The following is a 27,409-nucleotide window of genomic DNA, read 5'->3' as shown; positions in this document are numbered from 1 at the left end:
ATATTTATTTGCTATACAAAATGTCTAAAAACATGGCAGTCAGTATAATGATTCTAAAGATATTCTAAAGCTCAAGATGCAAATTGCCGGACCTTAAGTATTGTTCAATTAATTGAGCAGATGGGCTCTTGAAGGAGTTTAACACTCTAAGTGTAAACAGATTTTGTTATCATTTAGTCTTAGGTTTACAGTCCAAAGAATTTTTTTAAAGGTGGGAGGAGATATTATATCATTTTCTCACTTAGGTATTTTGAGAATTGTAATTTACTTTACATTCTGTTAGATTATCTTAAGAAGGCTTCTCATTGGAGGAAAAACAATTTGTTTATACTCAGCTTTAATAATAAAATGTGAACTTTGAAGAACATGACATAAAAAGAGAAATCAAGTTCATTATGTAAACAAAGGGTATTTAAATATATAATGTTTATTTTACTATAGGGAATATACTAGGAAAAATAATAATTGAGTATTTACTAGATTAAATGATAATTTAGAGAGGACTATTTTAGTTTATCCAAAAGTAAACAATACATCAAGTACATTTTGATTTATTTTATTATCTTTAATGAACTATGTTTAACATTTTACAAATCTTCAGCTTGTTACAATTTTCAGCAGTAAATAGAGTAGTAATAACAATAAATATACAGTGAAATGAGAGATTCCTCTGATAAAAGAATACAAAAGATAGAAACACTTGGAAACAAGAGGGAAAAATGTCAACTCTAGATCTGAGGAGGAGATTAACATGGTCAAATTCTTTACAAAGATAGTACATAGGGAAATGAATAACTCAGTGCCTATAAATGAATATGTAACTTTGAGCTTCACCTTTCTGGTAAGTTTTGAGGGACATTATTTGACCCACAGATCCCTAAAACTCTATAATATGCATTGATACTAGAGGACTCAAACACAGAGGAAGTGATCCGAAAATGATTGCCAAAGCAAAGAAGCGCTTTTATTCCTCAACATTTGTGATCTTTGTGGTATACTGTGTATTATAAAAGGGTGCAATCCCTATACAACTGCATAAATGTCATAAAAATGGATTTTATAAAGTCTCAAGATCTTAATATGTATTCAAAAATACATATAGCTGTGCTTTAGTAAACGAATCCATCAGTTAATTGAGGGATAATTTTGCTTTTAAGATATATCCAAAGTATGTACAAAGGATCCACAAATGTTAACAATTTGTGACCAAAATTCTCTAGGTTTACATTTGCAAAAAACTGGGTTGGTTTTCAATTTAAAAATTTAAGAAAGCTGTGAATATTGTAGATTCATTATCACTTGGGTTAAGAAAAACTAGATGGCTTCAGTTTAACAGGAAATTTGTGACTACTCACAAATGAGAAGTTACACATTTTTAATCATTAGAAAAGATAAATTGCCTATACTTCCCAATTGAGAACAGAATGTGCAGTGTATAAAAAAATAAAGTTTTATTCTGAAACCCAAAAATGTATTTCTAGAAAAGCCCTTGGGGATACATCCTCTCATTTCCTTTACACAAGAATGAGTAAGTGGCACACCCTTATATCAACAATGTATTCCATTACTAAGCTGAGAGATGAAACATTTTTACTTAAAGGTGGGAGAAATATACCCTTAAAATATTGAAGTACAACATTTTCTATATAGTTTCTAACTTCATTCCAACATAAACAAGGTATCAATATAAACAGGATTCAGAAAAGATAAATATTACTTGCATGCAAAATTCATTGTTCCAACGTGAAACACTAGGTCTATATGTTTTAATTAATAAAAACTGCACATCTGCTTAATTTGGGTAACAGAAAGAAAATGTACATTAAAGATGTTATCATATCCTTCTAATAAAGCAAGTCTATATCAAAGGCACTTCAGCAGAGCACTAACTCCTTAACCTTTTCCAAGTCATTTTCATTTAAGATGCTTTTAATGCATCTTTCTGTATTAGACCAATAAGAAGCCTCTTCTAATTTTGGGTCTTATCATTACCCTTCCCCTGCAAAACAGTAAACCTATCTATTACCCAACACATGTATCTCTTGTACAGATTGGGATAAAATATAGCAAACTTTTGCCTTGGTCTTTAAATTCTTTGGGTTAACAGAGAAAGGTAGCAGTGTTATCTGACAGATTAGATGCTTCAGAAGTGGTTACAGGAAAAAATTGGCTGAAGTCTACTATCTTGGCAGAAGAAGCTGTTGTCTTTCATTGTACTTCCATCTATAATTTGACTAAAGCTAATGTGACTAATTTTGGTTCTTTCAACTTGTTTACATGCTCCCATATTGATTATAGGGGATGAGAAATTTAGTCTCATTTTCCCCCAACAGGAAAGGGGAAGCTGCTTCAGACATTTGCCTTCATGGAAATTTAAAGAAAATTGGGCTGTGTTTATTTTAATTAACAAAGAGCTTTATTTTTAGGACATATGAATGACTGATAATTCACAGCTGAAGCCACATAATTAAAAACAGCTGTTGAATGTGTTCACACTGAATTCTTTACTACAATGAAAAAGACATGAATATATTACTTGCAAAACTGGGGGGAAATGTTGCAAAAGCTGTAAGTGATTTAAAAAAAAAAAAACTTTTGCTTTTCCCATGAAATTGAAACTGTTTTTCTCAAACATCTTTTATGAATGTGAACAGAAAAAAAAAATCTGTAGATATACCTAATATCCTGAAGGTAGTTTTGAATCTCAGGGAAATGACATTTCTTTTTCAGCTCATCAACATTTCAGAAAAAAATCGAAATGTTTATTCCCTGTAGCTCCACATACTTTGTTAATTTTTTAGTGTTCACAAGAAACCTTTCAATTCATTGACTTAAAAAAAACACATCAAATTTAATAGCACTTAAGTGAAAGAATTTTTTAACAGAATATCTTAAAACTGATTTTAGCTTATATGTATCAGTGAGATTTAAACTAAAGATATGTTTGTTTTTTTCGGATTGGTTTAAAGGGGGAACAAATTCAAAATAAAAATTCAGTATTCATTTCTCAGATTTCTTAATGACAAATTAACACCTTACCATTTATTCTGTAAAGCTATATCCAAAAACTACCAAATTGCTGGAGTAACCTCTCTAACAACCACGTAGCTGCTTGCCCATCTTATATGAGTATGGGATTTACTTTGGGGTTGATACAATACACATGCTGTTTATCACAAAAAAAGAAAATGTTTGGCCTTTAAACTCTAGAATTACATCAATCCAGAACATTTATCAAGTTATTTTCTAGTATGGGCATCAGATAACATAATAGTAACATTTCAGAAGAATATGATGCCTGAAGAATAGTTTCATTTCTAAATATTTCACAGGGGTAATATTTCACAGGTGTCGTCATCAAAGCAGAGGCAACATTTTTGGAAGCAACTTTAAGAGTACACGTTTCACAATGTTATTCTCAAGAGAAATGGGGGCCAAATTGGCTGACTAAGCAACATTTTCAGATAACTAAAGTCTTGAAGCTATTTTACAATTCGCACTCTTGGATACTTCAAATTCATCATCCAAAAATAAATGCAAAGAATACGTCAAAAGAAGCATGCCTGAGGATCTTTCTCTTTCATTACTGAATCGCCATTTTACTATTTACTCTGCTTAAGACATGTCCAGGGACCATGAGATGGCTCAGTCTCACCTTTCTAGGAGGTTCATACTGAAATTTACAACAAGAAGCAATAATAAACAGCACTAGACAGCAGAGACACAACCATCCTTAGTGTTAATTTATGGGGATGAGTGGGCGTTCCTCTCGCTTCTTCCAGATATTAGTTTTGCTATCTCTTTTGGCTAGTGGTGGTCTGCCCCTTTTCTTAGTGGGGGATGTATTGGCTTCAAAATCTTCACCAGTGCTTTTTCTTCCTGGGGATTCCTCCCGAGGGTGCTCCAGGATCGCTCCACTCCCTCCATCTAGAATGTGCCTTAAAGCTGGGTCCTCGGGGGAACAAACAGTGGTTCCACTCTCACTACTGCTCAGGTCTAAATCTTCTAAGTAAAGAATCTTAGGCTGATGCATGCTTTTGATGAAAGTTTTCTCCCTCTCGAGTTTTCTGCTTGAGTGATGCTCATTCATGTCCACACCAGAGTCCAGACTCGTGTCATTGCTCTGGGTTCTCTTGCCTTTTTTCAGGTCTATAAACGAATGCCTGACTTGTGCAACGGGCTTTCCATCAAGAGACACAAACCAGGCTCTGGGATGAGGGGAGGGCTTTCCTTTGGACAGCTCCAGGAGGGTCTGTTCTGAAATTCCTTGAAGCTCTGATGAAAAGGGAGTCATTACAACAGCTTCATTTAGTGTTCCAGGAACAGAAACAGACTCTAGTAAGCTGTTTGAATACCGGCTCCAATCTGAAGTCTGGGATGGCAAGCTCTGTTGACCTTCAAGTGGGATATTCTCTTCTTCGGCATCTGGGGGCTGTGTGTGAGAATGCATTGGCATTTTGGGCAATGTCTGTGTAAAGTTCTCTCTATTTACTGGTTCCATCAATTGGCCATAGACTAATTGTCCCTTTCTTGGCAAAGTAGCTGACTTAGCAGCATGTAATTGCTCTGGAGTGGAGAAAAGGTCAGAGGTTTGAAGAATGGCAATAGGCTGGCTGTAGATATGCATAAGCTGCTCAGGAATGTGGGAACGCCCATATATCTCTTCATTACCTGTGAGATACCTCTTTTCCTCTTGGGCATCACCTAGAGATGAAGATAGATTGTTGTTAATATGTTTAGGTTGTTTGGACGCTATGTCGGACTCCAAAGACTGTGTTGGGTTTCTTGAGTAATTATTTTGATTGACGGACAGAAAGGAAACATCTTCATTGTAGATTTTAAAACTGTCCCGAGTTTTTACCATGGAAACTCTTTCTTCTGTTTCTGCCTTTGATGGTTCCTTTTTGTGAGGGCTGTATGAAGAGTTCTGGGCATTGAATAACTGTGACTTGTCCTCGGCTTTTAATGCGACTCTGACTGTACTGATATGATTTATGTGTGTTGTTGAAGTTGTCTGATCTCTCTTGAGGACCTCAAGTTTAGTGATATTTCTTTCTCTTTTCTGAGGAGTACCACACTTATCCCTAGAATATAAGAGAAGAAAAAACATGTTAAAACTTATAGTCTAGAAGGTTCATTTAAAAATACCATCCCACAATATGTACATTATACAGCAATGCTACTGATACACTATATCCATTTTAATTTTAATCTTCATATTTCAAGATCAAACCACCAACTTTTACTTTGTAATATATAGAACACACTGACATGATACTATAATTTTATAGTTTTCTGGGTTTATGAACATTGATATTTTCTTACCTGCAATAACAAAGAAGTACAGCAAAAAATCCAATGACAATGACTATTGTTCCTCCTAATATGGCCGTAAGAAACACTGTGTGGTAGGCAGTTATGTCCTTTGAGTCTCCATTTATACCTAAACCTAAATAGTTCCATGTAAACGAACAAATAAAATAAAGAGAAAATACATAATTTTAGATCAAATTTTCAACTATGTCCTATCCCAGGTGAAGCAGATTGAATATGTGTAAAAACATATTTCTTTGCTCCCCTCCCATGGCAGGCTAACCTTTGGGTGGAGACAACCTTCCCTACCCTTTGGGCTTCATCAATTGACTTGCTCTCCTTGATGAAATGTGAGCCCCTTAAATGAGGGTGCATGATATAGCCCTGCCATCTTGCTAAGGTCCTCTAATATGCAAGTAGTACATCCCAGAGGGTTGCTATTCCTTCAACCTATGTGTTCTGGAATGAAAAAAAATGTTGAACTGAACTAACCTGAGCCCAACAGTCATTAAATGTAAGCAACAAATAAATGTTTGCTATTGTTAGCCACTGAGCTAACTGCAGCAATGGCTGACTGTTACAGGCATTGGTACTGAGATGCTGAAATGCTGCCATAACAGAACCCCAAAATATGTGACACTGGCTTCTAGGCCAGGCAGGAGCAGTGAGGAAATTGTTTCAGTAGGCTATGAAACTGCTGATCCAAGTTACGTAGTAGCAAAATAGTTCCAATTAATTTGAGCTTTGTGTAAAGAGGTTTTGAGACAGAATATCGGTAGTGCGTGTGGGCTGTTTGTTATTAGCTGCACTTAATTTAAAAAAGAAAATTTAAAGATAAATTCAAAAAAGAATTTGCCAAAGTAAGCAGGGATAAAGGACTAGAGAATCCAAAAATTCTGGGACTTGAAGGATTAAAAGTTGCAACTCCTCTAGAATAAGAAGATGCCATGATCCCTGTAAGCTGAGCCCAGTAGAAGCCCACTTAACTCACAATCCTCCTTTATGAGTGAGCACATAGATACAATGCGGTTTTGCAGCAAAAGCTGACTAATACACTAAAATGATGAGTGTAGGCTATTAAGACTTGGCATGAAAATCAATGCTATTGGGCAACTAATTTTGAGGTCATCTGTTTCAGTATCACTAAGACTTCATTTTATTCAAAAAATGTATATAACAAGTCTACTGATCAGTATCAACTAGATTGTAACATGTATTCAGGGTGAGTAGGTGATGAGAGTGGTGAGGTTTTCTGGTGATCTCTACCATGAGAAAACATCCAGAATGAAGCTCTCACCTTCACAAAGAACACCACATGAGACAGGACCACAAGGTCTTTAGCTCTATCCTTTAAATTCCACAGCATCTAATTTAATAAAAGTAAACTAACAGTGATGGTAAAGGATTTGGAGAAGCAGCTCTGTGGATATGCACACAGACTTTGGAGCCAGAGTGCCTGAAATGGAATCCTGGCCTCACCATTTATTTCTGTGTGGTCTTGGGCAAGTTTCATTTCTTTGTGTCTCAGTCCATATCCATCATATGTAACCCATGTGGGTTCTTATGAGGATTAAATGAGTTAATCCTAATAAAATACTTAGAACAGTGTTTAACACACGATAAGCACTCAAGTGTTGGCTAAACTACACTCCTGTGAAATGAAACTTCAAGGTTATGTAAGAACAAGCACTCCAGTACTGGTCACACTTTCAAATACGGTAACTAATAATAAAGCACTTATCATATCTAACAGACAACCAAGTACAGCATTACACAATATATTTCTTCAAACAAAAAGAAATGAGTAACGATTACATCTGCAGATTCTTATTCAGGATCCAGAGCTGCAACTGAGTAAAGTTTAATTATAACTGGGAAATTCAACTTCTGCTCCTTAGAATATGAGACTATATGTTTCCACAGTACAGTAATGCTAACAATTTTCATTCCACAGGAATTCAACGAAACTCACTTTTGGAAATAGGAAGCTGATACTATATGAAATGTGATCAAACAATACAATGAATGTTTATATAAAAAATTATTATAGTAAAAGACACATTGCCATTAATCCCCCTCAAAATACCCCCCCTCGCTTCGAACACACTTACTCCATCATTCTTGCCATTTTCTGAAATAGTTCTAGAAGTCCTCTTTCATGAGTGTTTTCAGTTGTGCTGTTGTGGCTGCCTTGATGTCCTGAATCATTTTGACTTTGGGGAAGAACCAGAGTTGCAGGGTGCCAGATCCCGTGAGTAAGATGAATGAGAACACACTGTAATGTTTTTAGCTGACAGAAATTGCCATATACCAGAAGCGATGTGTGACACAGAACACTGTCATGATGGAGGATGATTTATGCCACACTTTTTTTATTTTTTATTTTTTGGGGAGGGCACAGCTCATAGTGGCTCATTTGGGGATCGAACCGGCAACCTTGGTATTATTAGCACCACGCTCTAACCAACTGAGCTAACCGGCCACCCCCCATGGTACACTTTTAAACACACCCCTCAACCATAGCTCACACCTACCGTACTAACTGCACCAAACAAGTTGAAACTTGTCAGACACTGTTACTAAGGTTCGACACACAGCTTACTGTATCGGAAATCCCTGCCTTTCCATTGGATGGCACTTGGCAGCAGCATTCACCGTATTTTGTGATCACAACAGAAAAGCTCCATGTCACACATCACTTCTGGTACGGTAATTTCTGTCAAATAAAAACATTACGGTGTGTCCTCATGCACATTATTCACAGGATCTGGTGCCGTGTGACTTCTGGCTCTTTCCCAAAGTCAAAATGACCATGAAAGGTAAACATTTTGAATTGATTCAGGGCATCGAGGCAGCCATGACAGTGCAAGTAAAGACTGGAAAGAAGACTTCCAGAACTGCCTCAGAAAGTGGCAAGAACGATAGGATAAGTGTGTTCGAAGCGAGGGGGAATATTTTAAGGGGGAATTTACGGCAATGTGTCGTTTACTGTAATAGTTTTTTTTAATTCAAACATTCACCATATTTGTTGATCATACCTACTATGTATGACAATAGCAAAAAATTATGCATCTGCCTATGTGTGTTTGTAGACCTAGAAGGAGTTACAATATATTTTCATTGAAACCAAAACATATTTGAAAATGCATATTTAAAAACATTAATACACACTTGCTTATTAAACTCTATACTCAACTGCATACTTACCTAGAACAATCTATGAAAAACTATTTGGCTTTAATTTCTTGTACTTAGTTTTTCAAGGAATTCTAGAACTCTACTTAAAATTTATTTAAAAAACAGATTTATATGTTAACCAAATTACAACTAACGTAGCTCTTGCACAGTAACTAGCCCATTTTGATTTTACAGTAATACATCCTAAAATGTTTGAGATATTAGGGATCACTATATCCAACTCCTATAATTTAGAAACAAGAAAAGTAATACTCAGAAGGGTAAGTACCTATTTAAAACTCACATAGTTAGTTACTGGCAAAGCCAGAGATATAATTCACTTACCCATATTTCTAGTATAGTGTTCCTTAGACTGTGATATGCTTGTAGAATAAAAGCATTACTAGAAGGTGTCTAGTTCAAACAAAATGGGAATCCTACACCTCTATTTTAGTACTCTGATTCATACAAAATCTTTTCCAACATATAAGCTGAAACAAAAAATCTTTAATCTATTTTAGAAAATTATTGAGCTTTTATAATTCATGAAGTCATCTTAAAGAAGTTGGTTGTTTCAGATATATATTTAGTGGAAGGCACACTTTTATGTAAAACTCAACTACTCAAGTTATTTTATTTTATTAGAAATGAAATAACTTGGATTTAGTTGAGTTGAAGTATTAAATATTAATATTCTTTTTCATCAATATTTCATCATAGTAGCAAACCTAGAGTGGGATAAGACAGCTGGAAAGACTGTGTGATATTTTGCATCATGAAGAACAAACGTAACTACCCTCTGGCTTCTGAATAAATAATCTCTTAAGTACTAAGTTCAAACAGAAACAGAGAGAACATCCCTCTTGATCATATATGGTTAATGGCTTTTATTTCTTCTATTGGAATACTAAATTTTGGCTTCATTAAAAAAAGTCTTGTTACCTTGTACAACTTAAAATTCAAAGGTTGTCAACATAAAAAGAAAATTAAAAACTGTTTTAAAAAAACTTTTTCAGAAAAACTATGATAGCCTTTAAATTATTAATAGACAGCCTTAATAAAGTTAGATGATGGACTGCTGCAGAGAAATGTATGTAAAATGTCATTCACATCCTGGATCAGAATGTGCACTGGGACTATTCCTGGCCAACAAGAAACAGACAGGTCTCAGCTGCCTCTCAGCTGGGAGCCACGGCACTCGATAAACCAAAATAATTATCTGTGTTACTTATTTAAAGATGAAGGAATGAGATATTCATTCAACTCTCACAGTCTCTGAAAACTTGACTAAAATGACACTGAAAGTTTTGCTTTGTTTTGTTTTTGTAAATATACAAACCCACAGGTTATGGGAAAATGGGATAAGAGACAAGAACAACAAGATGTTGAAGCGTGGAAAGTTGACTTAGCAAAGCTGTTGTCGGAAACAGCCAAGAGGCAACTCAGTCTGTACAAGTCAACACTCATAAGGCCCCAAAGTGGTGGCAGGCCCATGGTGCATAAAGTCTACATTACAGCAGGATAGAAGAGTTTTTTTCTTTTTTAAAGATTTAATGGATCAAGTATGCAATGTGTGACTATTTTGAGAGATTAACATAACTCAAAATAAACGTAGAATTTCCTTAGGTACAAACAATGTAGGTAATTTGATACCATGTTAAATATAGAAAAAAATGAAATACTAATTTCACCTCGAATATGAATAGATCATCCCTAGTGGACAATTCTTGGTTTTTGTCCCAGAATTGACACCTCTGTTCATAGGTCAAGCCAATCTTCATTTGGGGTATCATTTGCCTTCTCTTGGGACACTTATTCAACAGCCCTTCCTCCACACCACTGGTCCCAAATCCAACCAAGGTGTGTTGTGCTCATGACCCAGCTCTGGGCCAACCAAATTCTTCATCGCTAGAATAATCAGGAGCAGTGTGAGGAAAAGACTACAAAGGGTTGGAGTCCACCATCATGAGCTGTGATCTTGTGAAGACTGTCCGGCAGGCATGCTGTCTGGGCCTCTGGGACTTCTGCCTTTCAGATCCGGTTCTTCAGCCTTCCCTGGCATCCTATGAACTCCCTGTATCCTAATATTATCTTAATTATCCAAAACCTATTCCTGTGGCTTACACCCAAAAGGTCTAACTGATCTGGGTAGAATTTATTCACAGAAAGTAAACTAAGGAAAAAGACAACTTGATTTGAACAAATTTCATACTGCATAGGTTCGTCAGACAGTATAGCTATAAGAAACCTTAGAGTTCATGGAGCTTAAACTTTTATTATGCATGTGAAAAAAATAAAGCTGACATGAAGAGACTAGAATCTTTTTCCATTGTCATACAGCGGGTAAGTGGCAATACTTAGAATGAAATTGAGGTCTGCTGATATGAATACCAGTATGACTATTCGGATTGTTTTTTTTTAAAAATTACTTTTTGTTTCATTTTTACAAACCTCTAGTTCCTGGAAGTGAAGCTGCTATCCAGTAGCCCAAATGTGGTGCCTCATATGTCCAAATTAAATGATTATTATATTCCTTGACCAGTCCCTGGCCATGATTTATCCAAGTACCTAAAAAGCAAGGTAAGTAAAAAATACCAGTTAGTTATAGTTTATATCTTTTTAGAACTGATAGGAGTTTGCTGATAGTTATGTATAGAATACTTAGCAGGATTTTTTCAAAGATTATGAAAACTGTAGCAATATATTATCATGACATAATATACATATATCATATATTACATGGTAATTGAGTACATATAATATATAAAATAAAATAATTTCAATGATTTGTTATGAGTATAGGAAATCATTATAAGTAAACTAAAGATGTAGACATATTTAAGGAAATCGTAACTCTCCAAATAATGTTTAAATTGTGCATACTGAGATATATCTTAAGGATGTGAATAGTGAAATCTAACTTTGTCAATAGGTGATTAATTATCACCTGTTCTGGGATTCTGATTAAACAGGTATACCATATATTGTGTGTAAGTGTCACATAGTGATAAATCAATTCAAAAATTTTGTCATTGGAAGGTACATTAGAGACAAAGACCTTTGCCAGAAGGAACAATCAGAAATCAGGACTCAAAGCAGATATTTCTCTTTAAAGTGTTTTAAAATAACTCTCTCATTCAACATAGGAAACTGAGACCAAAATACATTAAGTGATTTGTTCAAAATCATACTGCTGGTAAATGATTTAGAATCCAGGTCTGAGAGCGCGCAATCAAGTGATTTAGAATAATATACTACTGGGATATAGTGATTTATAATAAAAAATATATATTTGGTCTTAGTGATGTAGGAGATATTTTGCTGTGAGTGCCGGGATCCTCGTGAGACCTAAGAATGGAAACACAGACCAAGGAGAGGCGAGGAGTTTTTCAAAAGAGGATAATTTATTAAAAACAAAGAATAAGAACTCCTCAGCGGGAGGGGGTCCCGAATGGGGGTGCCCAGAATCAGGCAAAGGCTTATATCTTCTCTTACGGGTTTGAAGAAGGGAACTGGCACCTTCTAATGAAATTCGTCTACCAGGTTTGTTCTGTTTGCCCATCCTGAAGGAATTTGCAAAATACCTCACTCCTATTGGATCTGTTCCGTTTGTCAAGCCAAAAGGAATTTTATGATTAACCTCAAGGCACTGTTATATTTTGTCCAGGAGGGAAGGAGTAATTTCAAAACCTGAAGTTTCAGAATATGTCTGTCTTTGGTTTATTCCACCAGGGACCTCCCTGTCTACCTAAAAACATGCTAACTAACCTGTCTCAATCCAATAAGTAAATTATCTCCTTGAGAGCTGTTCTAACAAAGTATTGAACTCGAGGAGAGGGTCACAAGAACCTCCGGAGGGTTTATAGCCAGTTGGTCAGAAGCACAGGTGATAAACTGGACTTGTGATTGGTGTCAGAGGAAGAATGGTGGTCTTACTTTATCTGAGCCCTTAACCTGTGGGATCTGATGCTAATTCCAGACAGGTAGTGTCTGAATTGAATTGCAGCACATCTAGCTGCTGTCGGAAAACTGCGTGGTGAGGGGTTATATACACTGCCATATTTGATGACCAGAAATGAAGTATTAAGCATAGAATGGAAAGTTGAGAATAAAACAAAGAGTTTTTCCTGTGGACAAAAAAGGGGCTGCTGTAATAAATCATAAATTTCTAACTGGGTAGGTCATGGTGGGTAGTCACAATCCAGGCCTATAACTTCTTCAGTGAAAGTTGTTTAAGCCAGCCTTGCCAATGGTTCTTATGCATGTAGGTTAACACACCTTTGAAATGCCAGAGGTAATACGCGCCCCCGGAAGGTGTAACCATCCTCAAGAAAACACATCATCTTGTAATCCAATCACTGCCTTGCTTTGTCCCACCCTCATGGAATCTTCCTTACTCTTCCTCAATTTCAAATGCATAAAAGAAATTGCAAAACTGTTATTCTCTGGAGCGTCTGAGATCTTGCTTCCAGTTTTGACTCAAATAAACTCTTACAAAAATTCTCTACAGGTTTGGACGTTTCTTATGTCAACCATTATTTGGCATCATACGGCAGGATTCCAAAGCCCACCCAGGACCACCCTGCACACCTGGACCAGGTGCCGGGTGCCAGCAGGGGCCCTCTGGGCCTCATCAGATCCCCATTTGCCATTGGGTGAACTTGGGGGAGTCTTTTCTTGGAATTCTGAGCTTCCTTACTTTATCTGAGCTATTTTTAGAAAATCCTCAAGGTGGATTAAGGGTTGAAATAACCAGAAATAAAATGGTTGGGTGCCTTTAATTTTGGCTTTTAATTGAATTGCTTACTGGGAGTCTGAACAAAACCTTTGTTGGTTAAAAGAGAGACTGAAATCTCTTTAGCTCTGAAAGAGAAAGAACACTTGCTTCCCTAACCCCAACAGACAATGAGACGACAATAGTTGTTCAGATCCCCAAATTTAGAGTGGCGGAGATGGGTGCCACGAGGCATCCAGTGTGGTAACACAGCCGATCCCAGAGAAGCTGGCAGAAGCCCTGGAGAGAAGGGCAAGATGCCCTGGAGTGGATTCACCCCGAGAAAGAGAGGGGCTCATGCCTTGGAAAACATCGCAGTTCTGGCGGCAGCCGGTAAGCTCTCTCTGGCCCTTGCTTGGGTATTCTTAGGTGACTAAGAAATTTTGTGGGGCTGCCTGAGAAAAATTTCCTCTAAGCATGAAGCAGTCCTAGATGGATATTCACCTCATTTTTTTGATCTGGAGACGTACACCTAAAGGCTGGATTTACTTAGAAGTTTGTTCAGATTCTACAGATTTCGAAATTAACATGAGAAATCATCCAGGCCAACATGTCCCACGACAGTCAGCCTCCCATTTATAACTAAGATGGCCAAGATGAGGACCCTTTGATACTTCTCAATTAATCTTTTGTGTGCATAATTAGAAAAATCTGGCTATAAAATTAGACAGAATGAATGGAAAATATATTTAATTGGTGTCTCATAGCTTCAAAAAAAGGATTTGGATAAATGTAACCTATGGCGTAATTTAGGTGTCAACTGAATTCTTTGAGGTATTAAAAATGGCTATCCTTATTTTAAAAGGGGGAATGTCAGTTGGAACTTGACAGATATAAATTGTAAATGCCTCCAGAGTAAAATTTGGATCCAACTGTTCTTTTATAAACTAGTGAGTTTTTCTCATAGCTAAAAGGTCTTTGGGTCTATCTGTATGTTTGTCTATATATATGCATGTTGTAAATGTGAGATAATTTTCTACCTCTGATTGGTATTGTAAAATTTAAAGGCAAATGCCTGTAAGGATTGGGTATTCTAAAATTCTAAAAAAGCACTTAAGTGCACATGATCTAAGATTAATGCCTAGTAAATAAAAGCTAGTTTAAGTTTGTTGGTTTAAATAAAAGACCTCTTTATTTTTCGTGGGTTTTACAAAAATAAGCCCACGTTAACAATTGACTCTGATGTCTATGAAATGTTTCTAGATGTTACAAAATAGTTTGGCAGATTTGTGAAGGTAAAGAATGCTAATTGCTTTTACTTCTTAGTTTTAATTAGAAATTGAGGTTGTGTTAGAATCTCAATATATGTAGAAATAACTTTGTGGTGTTCCAGAAGGGTCCTTGGAACATCTTTAAAGATTTGAAATTGCATGGGACTCATTTTAAAACAAGTGATAAAAAAACTTCCAGTTGATATTGTATGGGTAAACAACGGTTGTAAATTAAACAGTCTGTAAATTAAACAATCAGGGTTATGGGTAGCTCAAGACAGCCACTTGATTCTTTCCCAGCTCCCTGGCAAAACCCTCTTTTTTTCCCCAGTTTTTGTATTTGTTCATTCATCATAGTACATTTAAACTGGTCTTATACAGATGAAGGAACTTATGAGCTGACGTTATTGAAAAAAGACATCTTACACTATTGCCAAGGTTTGATAAAGTCACTTCAAAAAAATGCCACAGTGCTAACTGCTTTCTTTCACAGCAAGAAAGCAAGCTCTCAGGAGACAAAGACTTTAAAGATCATTGTCTGCCACCTGGAGATTTTGTTTACTGAAAAGGACATCAAACAAACATTCCCCAATCTTGTTGGAAGAGACCTTATCAGGCATCTAACCACAAATGGACATCTAACCTGTCTCTGACAGTCACCTCCACTTACAACAGCCATCAAAGACTCCTCTGGATGAGGAGCTATCAGTTAGACAGCTCCCCCAACACGTCAACAAGGCCTGTATATCTACGGATTGATGCTTAACTCAGAAACCAATTGTTTGTCTTTACGCGTCTGCTAATGATATTAGTTATAACAGTTCTTTCGGTTTTACTAAATAGTCTAACTGTTGTGATTATTGAACAGGTATTAGGAATCTTTTAATACTTTTTTTTTCATGGCTTATGTAAATGTTATACTAGATGCCAAGTTTAGAAAAATGAGAAGGAAAGGAAAACTCGGATCCTGATAGTTCACAGGATAGAAATGATCCAGTGTTTCATTTGTGCAATGAAGGCCATAAGATCTGACTGTCTTCCATTTACCGGCCTGTTCCTTTATGGGAAAATTTATCCTCAACTCATATTCCATGGTTATGACATCGCCCCAGCCCCAGGGGTCAATAAGACAACGTTGATACTGAGACATCCTAGGAACGAGGCTTTCCAGTGCTTTCAGGCCACACTATCCAACCAAAAGTTTGGTCATCAATGCACCCCTCAAATTGATTTATGATCAAATGGGCAATTATGGATGAAAAGGGGGTTCTATGGAAAGTATCCTCATAGGATGATCTGATCAGAAATTCCTAACTGGGAAGGTCATGGTGGGTAGTCATGCCCCAGGCATACAATGTCTTTCGTAAAAGGTTTATCTTTGCAAGTGCTTGCCTTTAAATTTTAATAATACCATCCAGAGGTAGAAAAACATAGAGAAACATAGAACAGCTAGACCCAAATTTTGTTTTGGAGGCATTTACAATTTATATCTATCAAGTTGCAAATGACTTTCACCCTTTTAAAATAAGAACAGCCATACCTCAAAGAATTCAGTTGACACCTAAATGACATCATAGGTTGTTACATTTATCTAAATCCTCTTTTTGAAATTTTGAGAGAGACCAATTAAATATGTTTTCTATTCATTCTGCCTAATTTTATAGCCAGATTTTTCTAATTGTGCACACAAGATTAATTTAGAAGTATCCTCATGTCAGCCATGTTAGTATTAAAGAGAGACTGACTTTCATGGTGGGATTTCTCTGCCTGAGAGGCACGATTTCCCATGTTAATTCTGGGATATGTAGAGGCTGAACAAATTTCTAGGGAAAGCCAGCCTTTATGTGCATGTGTGGACATCACCAGACGAGCCCAGTGTGGTGAATATCCCTATAGGACTGCTTCATGCTTACAGGAAATTTTCTTCAGGCAAACCCTGAATTTCTAATCACATAAGAATACCTGAGCAAGGGAGAGCAAAAGCTTACAAGATGCTACCAGAACCACAACACTTTCCAAAGTATAGGCCCTTCTCTTTCTCTGGGTGAACCCATTCCAGGGTGCCCTGCCATCTCCCCGGGGTTCCCCTCAGCCTCTCCAGGATCTGCTGTGTTACTGCACTAGACCACTCTGGGCGCCCATCTCCACCACTCTGCATTTGAGGATCTGAAACAACTTGTCGCCTCATTGGCTATTTGGGTTAGTGAAGCAAATATCCTTTTTCTTTCAGAGCTAGAGTTCAGTCTCTCATTTAACCAGCAAAGATTTCATTCAGACTCTCACTAAGCAATCCAATTAAAAAGCCGAAATTAGCAACCCATTTTGTTTTCTTTCCCTTGGGTTATCTCAACCCTTAATCCACCTTGAGGATTTTCTAAGAATAGCTTAAATAAAGTCATGGTCTGCGACCTAAAGCAAGGAGACCAGGAATTCCAAGAGAAACTCCCTCAAGTTCAACCGATGTGAAGTGGGGAGCCGGTGGTGCACAATGGGTCCTTGTTTGTTGCTAACACCTGGTCTTGGTCTACAGATTGGTCCTGGGTGAGATTCTTTAGAATCCTACCAGACTGTGCCAAGGAAATGTCGGTGTAAGAAACATCCACATTCGTAGACAATTTTTATGAGTTTATTTGAGCCAAACTGATGACATATGTCAGGCAGCAAGATCTCCAATGCTCTGTAGAATAACAATTTTGCAGCTTATTTTATGCATTTGAAATTAAGGAGGGAATGAAAGGAATACTAAATGGAGGTGGGGAAAAGCAAGGATTGGATTATACAATAGTTAAGATTATGTGCTCTCTTGAGGTTGGTCAAGCTTTAAAAAGGATGGGTCTGAAAGGGTGGTCACAAATTAGAAGGAGGAGATCAGAAAGGGTAATCACATATTAGAAGGGACTTGAAAGGGTGCATTTCAAAGGTCCCCTTTTTTGTCCGTGCTATCTATCTTTCCAGTTACAGTAAAATCTCATTTCAAATCTCCCCTTGCGAGGAGATTTGGGAGATCTGAGATTTGGGAGATCCTCTCAGTCCACACGATTAGTTTTGGGTTCCATCCCCACCTTCAACATGTGATCTACTCCTAAATAAATCTGTGCATGCCACTTGCCACAAAGGCCTCTGTCCTAAGATGGAGATGCAAACTCCCTTCTACAACCGCAGTAACTCCAAGGGCTTGTGCAAGAACTACTAGGGAAATAATGTCCGTCCACTGGATTTCAACCTGGGGAGGTATAAAATTAGATCGGCTACAACCTCCTTGCTATTCTAAAAGGAAATCCTATCCCAGAAAGGTATTAACACAGGGAAACATGAGAGAGGAAAGAAATCAAGTCCTGTGAAACTGTCTAGGTTTTGCACCATGACTCAGTCAACACAGTTCTACTCATGGCCTTTTTAATTGTAGACTGATCATTTCCTTTTTTCTTGGGAGGTGGGTAACTTAAACCCTCTCACCTTATTTACATTGGAACACAAAAACAAAACCAAGGGAAGTAGAGGAGGAAAAAAGTAATTCAAGCAGCCATTTAGGAAGCTAAACTTGGTGAACAAAATTGGTATCCAAGATTTTTTTAAAAAAAATAATCACTCTATTCCTTAATAATAGAGTGTTATTGGTTTTCATGAAATTAGCATACATTCCTCAATTGCTTTAACCAAACTTTTAGATATATGTTTAAACATATACCTGTTAAAACAAAAATCCATAAGAGCAGAAACAATTTAAAAAATATTTATTCTCAAAATGTTAGGGAATATTAAAAAAAAGCATAGGAATATGAGTAAATAATGCTATTTTTTAATATAATATATTTGTGTCATTTCCCCCCCGTTGTATTACATTAATCAAATTGGAGCCAATGTGAGTGGTTGACAAAGTGCTTAAAATTCTAACTTACTGATTTAGTGCTCTACTGAAAACAAAACATTCAACTATTAATGACATTTTAATATATGTTTTAATATGGCATATTAAACTATAGTAAAACTATAGAAATTTTACTTGGCAACTGTCCCTCAATAAAGCTGAAAAAAATAATACAGAAACATATTTCTAAGACCAAACATTCAAAAGAAAAGCATTCAGAATATTTTTTACCTAGATCACATACCTGTGTTCATATCAAATGTCCAGGCAGGTATGTGATCCCCTGCACTTACATCATTTGTACGCAGAAGGGGGAGAGAAACTTGAATAGAGCCATCCACCTTTAATTCCTTTCCTCCAGAATATATTTTCACACATATTGCAGCAAGAGGAGTCAATTCAATGCTTTCAAAACCTAAAAGTGAAGACAGTGTATTAAAATCTTACGTAAGACACAAGTTGTAGTTATGTATTAATGACATTAATATGGGCCTAAAATACCTAGTTGCTCTACTTCACCCAGGGCTATCTGTTTTAGTATCAAATAGATACTGAATCCTCATTAAGGACGTTTACAATATAATTTCAAAATACAACATAAACAAATATAGGCTATCCTTGTGTAACAATGACAAATGTAGATGAGCCTAGAGATCTAATTCTCTCGGAGTGATCTGACTTAAGGGCACTGGATTCTAATTCAATGTTTTTGAAAACCTACAAAACCAACAACCAAAAAACACCTTACTAGTATCACACCCAAATAAAGGTTCGACCATACCACATCATCAAAGCTGATATGGACCTAAAACACCTGTCTCTCCTTTCCCCAACACCATCTGTTTCAAGTATTAGACCAATAGACTCAGCTGTTCTCCTTAAAGTTACCGTACGTAAAGAGCACTTGGATTCAAAATGCAATATTTAATATATAGGTTTGGCAAACAAAATCACTATGCGACATTGTTAGCTGATAAAATTACATATCAGCTATAGATATCTTGATGTATATTTGATTAATAACACTATATTTAAAAGAATTAATATAAACGTAGACTTCAAAATTAGTATTACAGTATTATTTAGGCTTCAAAGCTTGAAAACAAGGAGAAAAGAGATGAACAGAAAAATTCATTATTCTGTTTTGACTAAGTATTCTGTTTTGACTAAGGTTTTAAAGATTTGATTATACAACTTATAGTATACCTTTTTAAATATCAGAAATACCTATATTTTTCTGTTACTCAGGGGGAAAAAAAACAGAAAATGTCTTTGTTTTGTTTTTTAAAATATTAGCAATGCCAAATAAAGTTACAATATACACAAAACATTTATAATGAATAAAATAATGTGGTTATAGATAATGTTAAAGTTACAAATTTCCTGCAAATAATTTGATAATTTTATGTTTCCAAGTAATTTGTTAACACATTAGAAATAGTTGAATTAAGTATACTTATTATATATTATTTACTCTTTGTGGCTGAAGTTTTGAATCTACGGTTTAAAATTAGAGTTTTATTCATTCATTTAACAAATATTTACATTCCCTACTGGCACCATGCACTCGTTTAGGCCCCAAAGATACGGTGAATACACGATCTCTTACATGTCTGCAATTTTTTCCCCATAGTCCTCATTACTATCAAAAATTCTTTTTTCCTTTCTTTACTCATTGTCAGTTTTTCCCCCAGGCATGACAGAAAGTACCTCACCAGCTCTTTAAGGAAGATATGGAAAGGCAATGAAAATATGCAAAGCCACTTCTTTGAGGAGGTGATGTTTGAGCTATGGTCAAATGAGAAAGTGCCATCCACGCAAAGACTTCAGAGAAGAGCTTTCCAGGCAGAAGAAACAAATGCAAAGCCCCCAAATCAGAAGTGATCTTAGAGAGAGGGGGAGACGGAGAAAGCAGACCACAGGGCTGGAGGGCAGAGAGGTGGGACCTTGGAGGCCATAGAAAGGAATTCTCATTATTGCTACTATGTCATCTGGTGTTATCAGTTATCAGACTACTGGCTTACTGAAAAATTTAAATATAAAAGAATTTTCTCTTGTGAACTGCCTGAAACACAGATCATAAGATGAGCAAAGTAATGCCATGTAAGTTTTACAGACTACTTTGAGTAAGTGATCCAATGTAAGATCAAATAAAGTATGTAATTTGTGAGTAATTAAAATCTGATATTATATAATATCAGACTATTTAGTAAAGCAAGCTGGCTTTACTGAAGTGACTGCTCTTAACCCCACCTCTCCCACCCCCAGCTCACTGCAGACAGCGGCTTCAGAAATCACACGCAGCTGAAACTGCTGAGATCAACACCCTACTACTGGGAATAAGGCCGACTCAAAGAAGAAAGAAACAAGGAAGAATGGTACTAGGGAAAAAAGAGACTAAAAGACAGTGAGAAGGAGTAGACCTTTATTAAAAAAATAAAACATTTTCAGATGCACAGAACTCTAGAACTGTGCAATCCAATATAGTAGCCACCCGCAGTATGTCACCATTTAACTTTAAGTGACATTAGCAGAGTAGTTCCTCAGTCACTAGACATGTTGCAACACCTCAATAGCCACATGTGACTAGTAGCTACCACATTGGACAGAGCAGAAGAAGCTTTCCAGTTTGACAGCATTGCTCTACAATTTTTAAAATGTTAGCAATCTCAGGATAATTGGAACGTTTAATGAATAATCTCGAAAGCAGGTGGTTGAAGAATGTTAGAAGGCAGAGCATATTCTGCTCCCTTCTCACTATGTGTAATGAGTCTTGTCCATAAAAACCCTCTAGTGCAGGGGTGTCCAAACTGCGGCCCACCGGCCAACTGCAGCCCATGATCCATTGCTAATTGGCCCACAGCAAATTCCAAAAATATATTTAGTTTACTTAAATAAACCAGGTGAGGCAATACGTACTTCACCTCAAGTGAGTGGCCCGGCTGTTTGAGTATTTTAACGCATATGGCCCTTGGTGAAAAACGTTGAAAAAAGTTTGGACACCCCTGCTCTAGTGCAACAGGAGCTTCATTTATGACAGCGTGTATTGGCACCATTCTTGTCAATGTTTTTGTTTTAAGCATCTTGTAATTTACATCTGGAAAATTTCAGAAGATGTCTTAGATTGGCTTCTTCAAGAAGCAGACCCTGAGATAAGCACAACTGAGAGAGTGGAGGACTAATATGGAAGAAAGAAGGGAAGGAAGCCAGCACAGGATGTGTTAATGAGCAGGTCATCACTGTGGCGACTCCAGCTCAGTCTCACTGGACAGAATCTGGCTCAGAGTTGTCCTAGCCAAGGCAAAGAACCTTATTTACGTACTCTTATCTGTCATTGGTTGAGAGCTTGCCCCATGTGAGAGCCAAGCCTGCTTCCTGGACCAGGGAAGGCCCTTAGGCAGCCACAAATGTGTGCAGCAGGAAACAGGCTTGTACTAGAAGAGTTAGGGTCATCTTGGCTAGGGTAACTGATAGCATCAGCTACAGCAGGTTAGAAAAAACAACAAACATATCCATCCAAAACACCCATATACCCTTATTGCTCTAATTTCTGGCTGTTTCTCAAATGAAATGAACCAAAAATTTGACACAACGGAAACCATCAGTTACAGATTGTGTTAGGTGATATTAAACAGTGGAGTTTCAGTTATGTTGCAAATAATAGTAGAAATGGTGGAACAAGTATAAATGTACAGAGAGAATATAGAGTACTATGGCGATTACTCATTAAGTGCATTGTTAAACAAAATGTAAAATTCCATAATTCCCTTAACCTTCAGATCATGACAGCTTTATATAAATGTATTAGTGCTGTTGAATCTGGAATAGATGTATTTTACTCATAGAGAATACCAAATATATACGAAAAAAAGTTTACAATTGCTTACTCCAACCTATTAACTTTTTTATATTTAACAATTATTGATACTTCTGATCAATTTTATAAGAATGAATAGGTCAAATTATAAAACAATGTGTAAACTTCTTTAAATCCAATTTCCATTTTTAAATGTATTTTTTAATTTGCAAAGTTACACAATAATCATTACTATTTTCAATATCATTTTTACCTCTTTTAGATAAAAGTATCCCGTAAATGAAATTTCCATTAATTTGAAATAATGTATGCAGAAGACTCTGGCATCATCTTTCTTTCATTGGATAAAAGGGAATTATGGCTTATAACCATTTTAATAACTAGATTTGTGTTTCAATAGTGACATGTATCCTCCAAAGTTTAAATGAATGTCAAATATCTATATAACTTTATCAGTATTTCATGAGAGCTTTATGTACTGTTTCTTATACATATGATTATATTTTATAAAAATTAGACAATACCTGATTTATTAAGAGTAATTCCAGATGTATACAGAAAATTGTCCACTTTCAAAAATTGTTGCAGAACTGTAAGATAGCCTGTAACGTTGCTAATATGATGGCCGTCCGGTAGTTTGATTAAGGCTTTTGAAAACTGAACGCTTGGTTGAGATTTGGCATCTGGAAAAAGGAAACCTCATTACAAATAGATAAAACAAATCCATATTAAGTACAGAATCATTAGTCAAGATATTGTACTTTAAAGGAAGCAGTTATAACTACTTCTAAACGTTACTAACTTTTCCTCACATAATTATTTTAAATTAAGAATAAAAAATTTTCTTTTGATAGATCACACAAGGCACCGTTAGCCTAGAGACTGTTGCCCAGAATTTCTTCACCCTTTTTTTGAGTTTCACGTTAGGAAACCACATACTGACTATTTGTAGCCCATATGGTTCACTTGGAATTTCATTTCTATAACAGGTGTAGAGTTAATGGTGCATGCCAGAATAGGCTAAAACCAATCAAAAGCATCTCGTTATTCTCTTATTACACTGATTTGGTCAACGCTGGGCCTTGTGACAACCACAGTTAATTAGATGCAATGTGAGTTTTGCTTGTCTTTCTAACAAAAAACACTTTTTCCTCACTGGGTTTTATATAATCAGGTATATATCCAGGAGTTGCAAAAGCCATCTTGTGACCAAAAATGCGAGCTGGTTTAAAAACTGAGACAACATTTAAGGATTGGATAATTGAGAAATGGAGAGAGAAAAACTAGTTCTCAATTATTTCAATGGAAGCCCTGAGCAAGCCATGTCTAAAGTTGGTCCAACTCCTATACTTATCAATTATTTGAGCAATAAATAAATAAATAAATACCTCTTTTGGGTTTAAGTTGGTTTAGAATTGGGTGTCCAATCACTTGAAACAGAAAGTGCTTTTGCTGATATTCAGTCATATATTAGGTAGGTACAAAAGTAATTGTGATTTAAAAGGTTAAAAATAATTGTGAAAACCACAATTACCCTTGCACCAACCTAATACTTAAGTGGGTAAGTTCTTTATCAGATAACTAAACATGCATTAGTCTTCAAACTGCCAGGCTCTCAATTTATGAATATTATTTCACATTAATAACTTTGAATTGACTACCCTCTATTATAACTTATGAAGTGAGAACTCAGTAGCAATATTCGATTTCTGTAATCATTATATCTTATATAACAATTTAAAAGTCAACTCTTAAATCATTGAAATGAAAAATTATCAGACATCAGCTTTCGCTTTGGACTTTTTAAAGATGACTGATAAAGACAGAGGCAATAAATTAAAATTATTAGGATAAAACACGAAGTATCAGTTTTTAAAGAATTACATGAGAATAAATGATAAATAAAATAATGTAAGATGATACTCAAAATCAGTGTATAGTTTACTTTTTATATATGAAACTAGAAAAATACCTGGAAAATAAATAGTTAAGAGATATAAAGAAGAATAGCACATTTATAATATATTCTTACTTGGTTACGTTGTTTGGGGGCACAATCTGATACCTTCTGATAACTTACAGATACTATCTACAACTTACACATTTAGAGTATGTGGCTTACTTATGTTAAAGCTCCAAATTTCATACAACTGAAAACATGTACAGTAAGGGAAGTGTCTAGCCGAGTTTCTGAAAGGTTTTCTACATTCCTGAAGTTTCCAACTTGTCCTGCTTTTATTGCAAGTATATTCACATACTTGCACTATACAAACTGAATATATTTCTGATAAAATCTTGGAAGGGAAAAATATAAACATTTTATGGGAGTTAGGAAGTGAGGATATGTTAGAAATCCTTTCCTGCATGGCTTTACCAATGGGTCAACTCTCAGGGAAATAGGGCAGTAAAAGGAACTGATCTGAGAATTCAAAAGGGCTCACATTGTCATGGATACGTGCCAAAGCATGGACATCCTATCTAGACAAATGACAGCTCCCCATTGCTTTGTACAGTGGCAAAGGAGTGGCACATGGACACGCTCACACCAATCCACTTCCGTATTCTAGCAGAAGTTACAATTGCTTATGGGGTTTGAAGAGGCCAGTAAAGAGTAGGAATGGGTCAAAATAAATAAAACATGGAAGAGGAACTGTGGAGAACATGATTTCACAAAGACCCCAGCTGCATAAAATGTGGCTTCTCTGCATGTATATAGTTCCTGTTGACTCTTCATCCTTCTACACACAACTTCACATCCATCCTTTCTGCCATGCACCAGCAAAGTCAGTGGATCAATATTCTCCAAATACCTTAGCATTTCAAGAGTAAGAGATTCTACTGCCTCTTTCAGTAAATTACTCCAACAATAATCAAGCCCTAGTTTAAAGTTTTCTTCCAAATAATGGTATTAGCTTTTCTTTTTTAATACTTTAGGAATAAATAAGATAGCTTCTGAAAAGGAAGAGAACTTTGAAAAAAAATTCTTTTTACCATGACTCTCTTATAAACTCTACTTTGAGAATTTTCTGCCTTTACCAGTTGTTCCTATTATGCTTAGTCCCAAACATTAATTCCCCAGTCCAAAAGAAAGAAACAAAAAAGCAAATTATTATCATTTATAGAAGTTTTATATGCAGTAAGAGTCACAAAATGATGAGGTTTCCCTTAAGGACTAGTTCAGGGAGGTGAGGAGGTGAGGTGAGGATGAAACTACCATCTACATGGTTGGCAAGGCTGAACTGAAGGACACAGCTTGAATCAGATCCCAAATAAGGCTTCTTATATCCTTCCCCTTGGAATATGCAAATTGGCCAGTATGTCTACTGGTCAGATACGTAACTGCCCAGTCTTGGGCCTTTCCCAAGATTAATGCCAGAGGCAGGAATGAAGGTGACTTGCACATTAGAGAGCCCCAAAGGGCTGAGCTGTTCTTCTACTTTCACCAACCAGTAAAGCCCAGTGAGAGATGTGATTTGGAAATAAGTTCAGACACTCTTTCCAGTATTTCCAAAAGTCTAATGTTCATATCTGAGGAGCTAAAATAGTAAGGGAGAGAATGATTCCCACTACACACACAAAGGAAATACTATAACTTTATAGTGATATAAGAATCAGTTCAGATCAATTTATAGTCAGTATTAATCATCTCTGATCAATTTAGACTTTTCCCACATTATAATCAACACTGATTCATTAGTGAAGAAGTATAGTTATATAATAACTACTTTAAATGTTTACTTTCTGAGTAAAAAGTGTTGTACTTACCAGCTAGTTTTCCAGTAATTAAAACAGTGTCTTCAAATAGCCATATATTTGCTTGGCTTTGCGGAAACAGTGAAAGTGTAACTGATGAATATACTGTGAAATAGAGCACAATTAAAATATTTTATTAAACATGGGAGAAAAACAGACAAATATAGCTCTGTTCCAGCAGGTCCTAAAAAAGTGGGGAAAAGCTAACTGTAATAGAAAAAGCAATTTAAAAGCCAGGAAGGACGAACGTAAAGTATGATGGAGGAAAAACAGAAGGATCACAATAAAGTGAGAAGAAAAGACTGGGCATCCTGATTGTATTTTACTAATCTTTTCTATTTCATATAGTAGTTTGCACCAAGGTGACTAACAATGCTCTCTAACTAACCCTACATATATATGGTCAAGTTAAATACTTGAACAACCTTCTGCTATATTCTCTATATAATTTATTACTTCCTTCCTTTTTTTTCTCCTATTTTATTGGGGAAGGGGAACAGGACTTTATTGGGGAACAGTGTGTAGTTCCAGGACTTTTTTTCAAGTCAAGTTGTTCTTTCAATCTTAGTTGTGGAGGGCGCAGCTCAGCTCCAGGTCCAGTTGCCATTGCTCGTTGCAGCGGGCGGAGCCCACCATCCCTTGAGGGACTCGAGGAATTGAACTGGCAACCTTGTGGTTGAGACTCCACTGGCCCATGTGGGAATCCAATCAGCAGCCTTCGGAGGTAGGAGCATGGAGCTCTAACCGCCTGAGCCACTGGGCTGGCCTTTCCTTCCTGCTTACATTAGGTTGGTGCAAAAGTAGTTGTGGTTTTTGCAATTATTTTTAACTTTCTAAACCGCAATTACTTTTGCACCAACCTAATGATTTTTAAAATCTCTTTTTCTTGGCTCCATGATTCAAGGTCTCTACATCCACTCTTCTTAACTTCCCATGTAAGGGTGCAAAGCTCTTCTTCACACAGTATGGTTTGCCAAACAGACTGAGTTGGCAAATGAGGAAAAAGTTTAACACAAAAAATGATTCATAGGCAACCATTAGTAGTAACTCAGGACGGGGCTGAACCAGCCTACAAGAGTAGGCACCTGAAGTAAGTGGTGGGATGAGTAAGTGAAGATCACCAGAAAGACAATACTTATTTCAAGATCAGGAGCAAGAAACTGGGACAACTGATCACCATTTTATAAGCAAGAACAAATCAAAGAAGCTTACCAATCCTGAAAAGGAAAAATAAATTTTAAGGAGTCACCCAAAGCACAAGTTCTTATTTGGTATCACTCCTGTATGCTATATAAGTATTTAAACTTAATAGAAATAATATAATATCCCCAAAATCACTTAGGAGAGTATAAAATACATTCCGTGGGAATATTGTTAATAATTTGAGATGTTTCCAAGAGGTCTAATGGAAAAGACAGGATAAAATACAAAAAGTATACAATGATGTATGGGCAGATGTGAAACAAAATACACTCTTTCTTCTACAATAGAAAAAG

General features: G+C 36.2%; 1 protein-coding gene across 2 annotated transcripts in view; it reads right to left on the bottom strand.

Annotated features, from left to right (window-relative positions):
* Positions 1 to 544: 544 nt before the first annotated feature.
* FAM171B (family with sequence similarity 171 member B) overlaps positions 545 to 27,409 on the bottom strand; it is a 64,597-nt gene continuing 37,732 nt past the window's right edge. For both annotated transcript variants that reach the window (XM_081052317.1, XM_081052318.1), the window contains 6 exons: positions 25,926 to 26,018; positions 22,685 to 22,843; positions 18,588 to 18,758; positions 10,942 to 11,058; positions 5,326 to 5,449; positions 545 to 5,084 (listed from right to left, as the gene is read on the bottom strand). In XM_081052317.1, coding sequence (XP_080908443.1) covers positions 3,740 to 5,084; positions 5,326 to 5,449; positions 10,942 to 11,058; positions 18,588 to 18,758; positions 22,685 to 22,843; positions 25,926 to 26,018 — 2,009 coding nt within the window. In that variant the 3' untranslated portion in view covers positions 545 to 3,739. The remainder of the gene's footprint in view (positions 5,085 to 5,325; positions 5,450 to 10,941; positions 11,059 to 18,587; positions 18,759 to 22,684; positions 22,844 to 25,925; positions 26,019 to 27,409) is intronic.

The sequence above is a fragment of the Rhinolophus hipposideros genome (assembly GCF_964194185.1).
Source record: "Rhinolophus hipposideros genome assembly, chromosome: 6".
Taxonomy (NCBI): domain Eukaryota; kingdom Metazoa; phylum Chordata; class Mammalia; order Chiroptera; family Rhinolophidae; genus Rhinolophus; species Rhinolophus hipposideros.
Note: the sequence above shows the minus strand (reverse complement) of the source record. Positions and strands in the feature narration are given on the sequence as shown.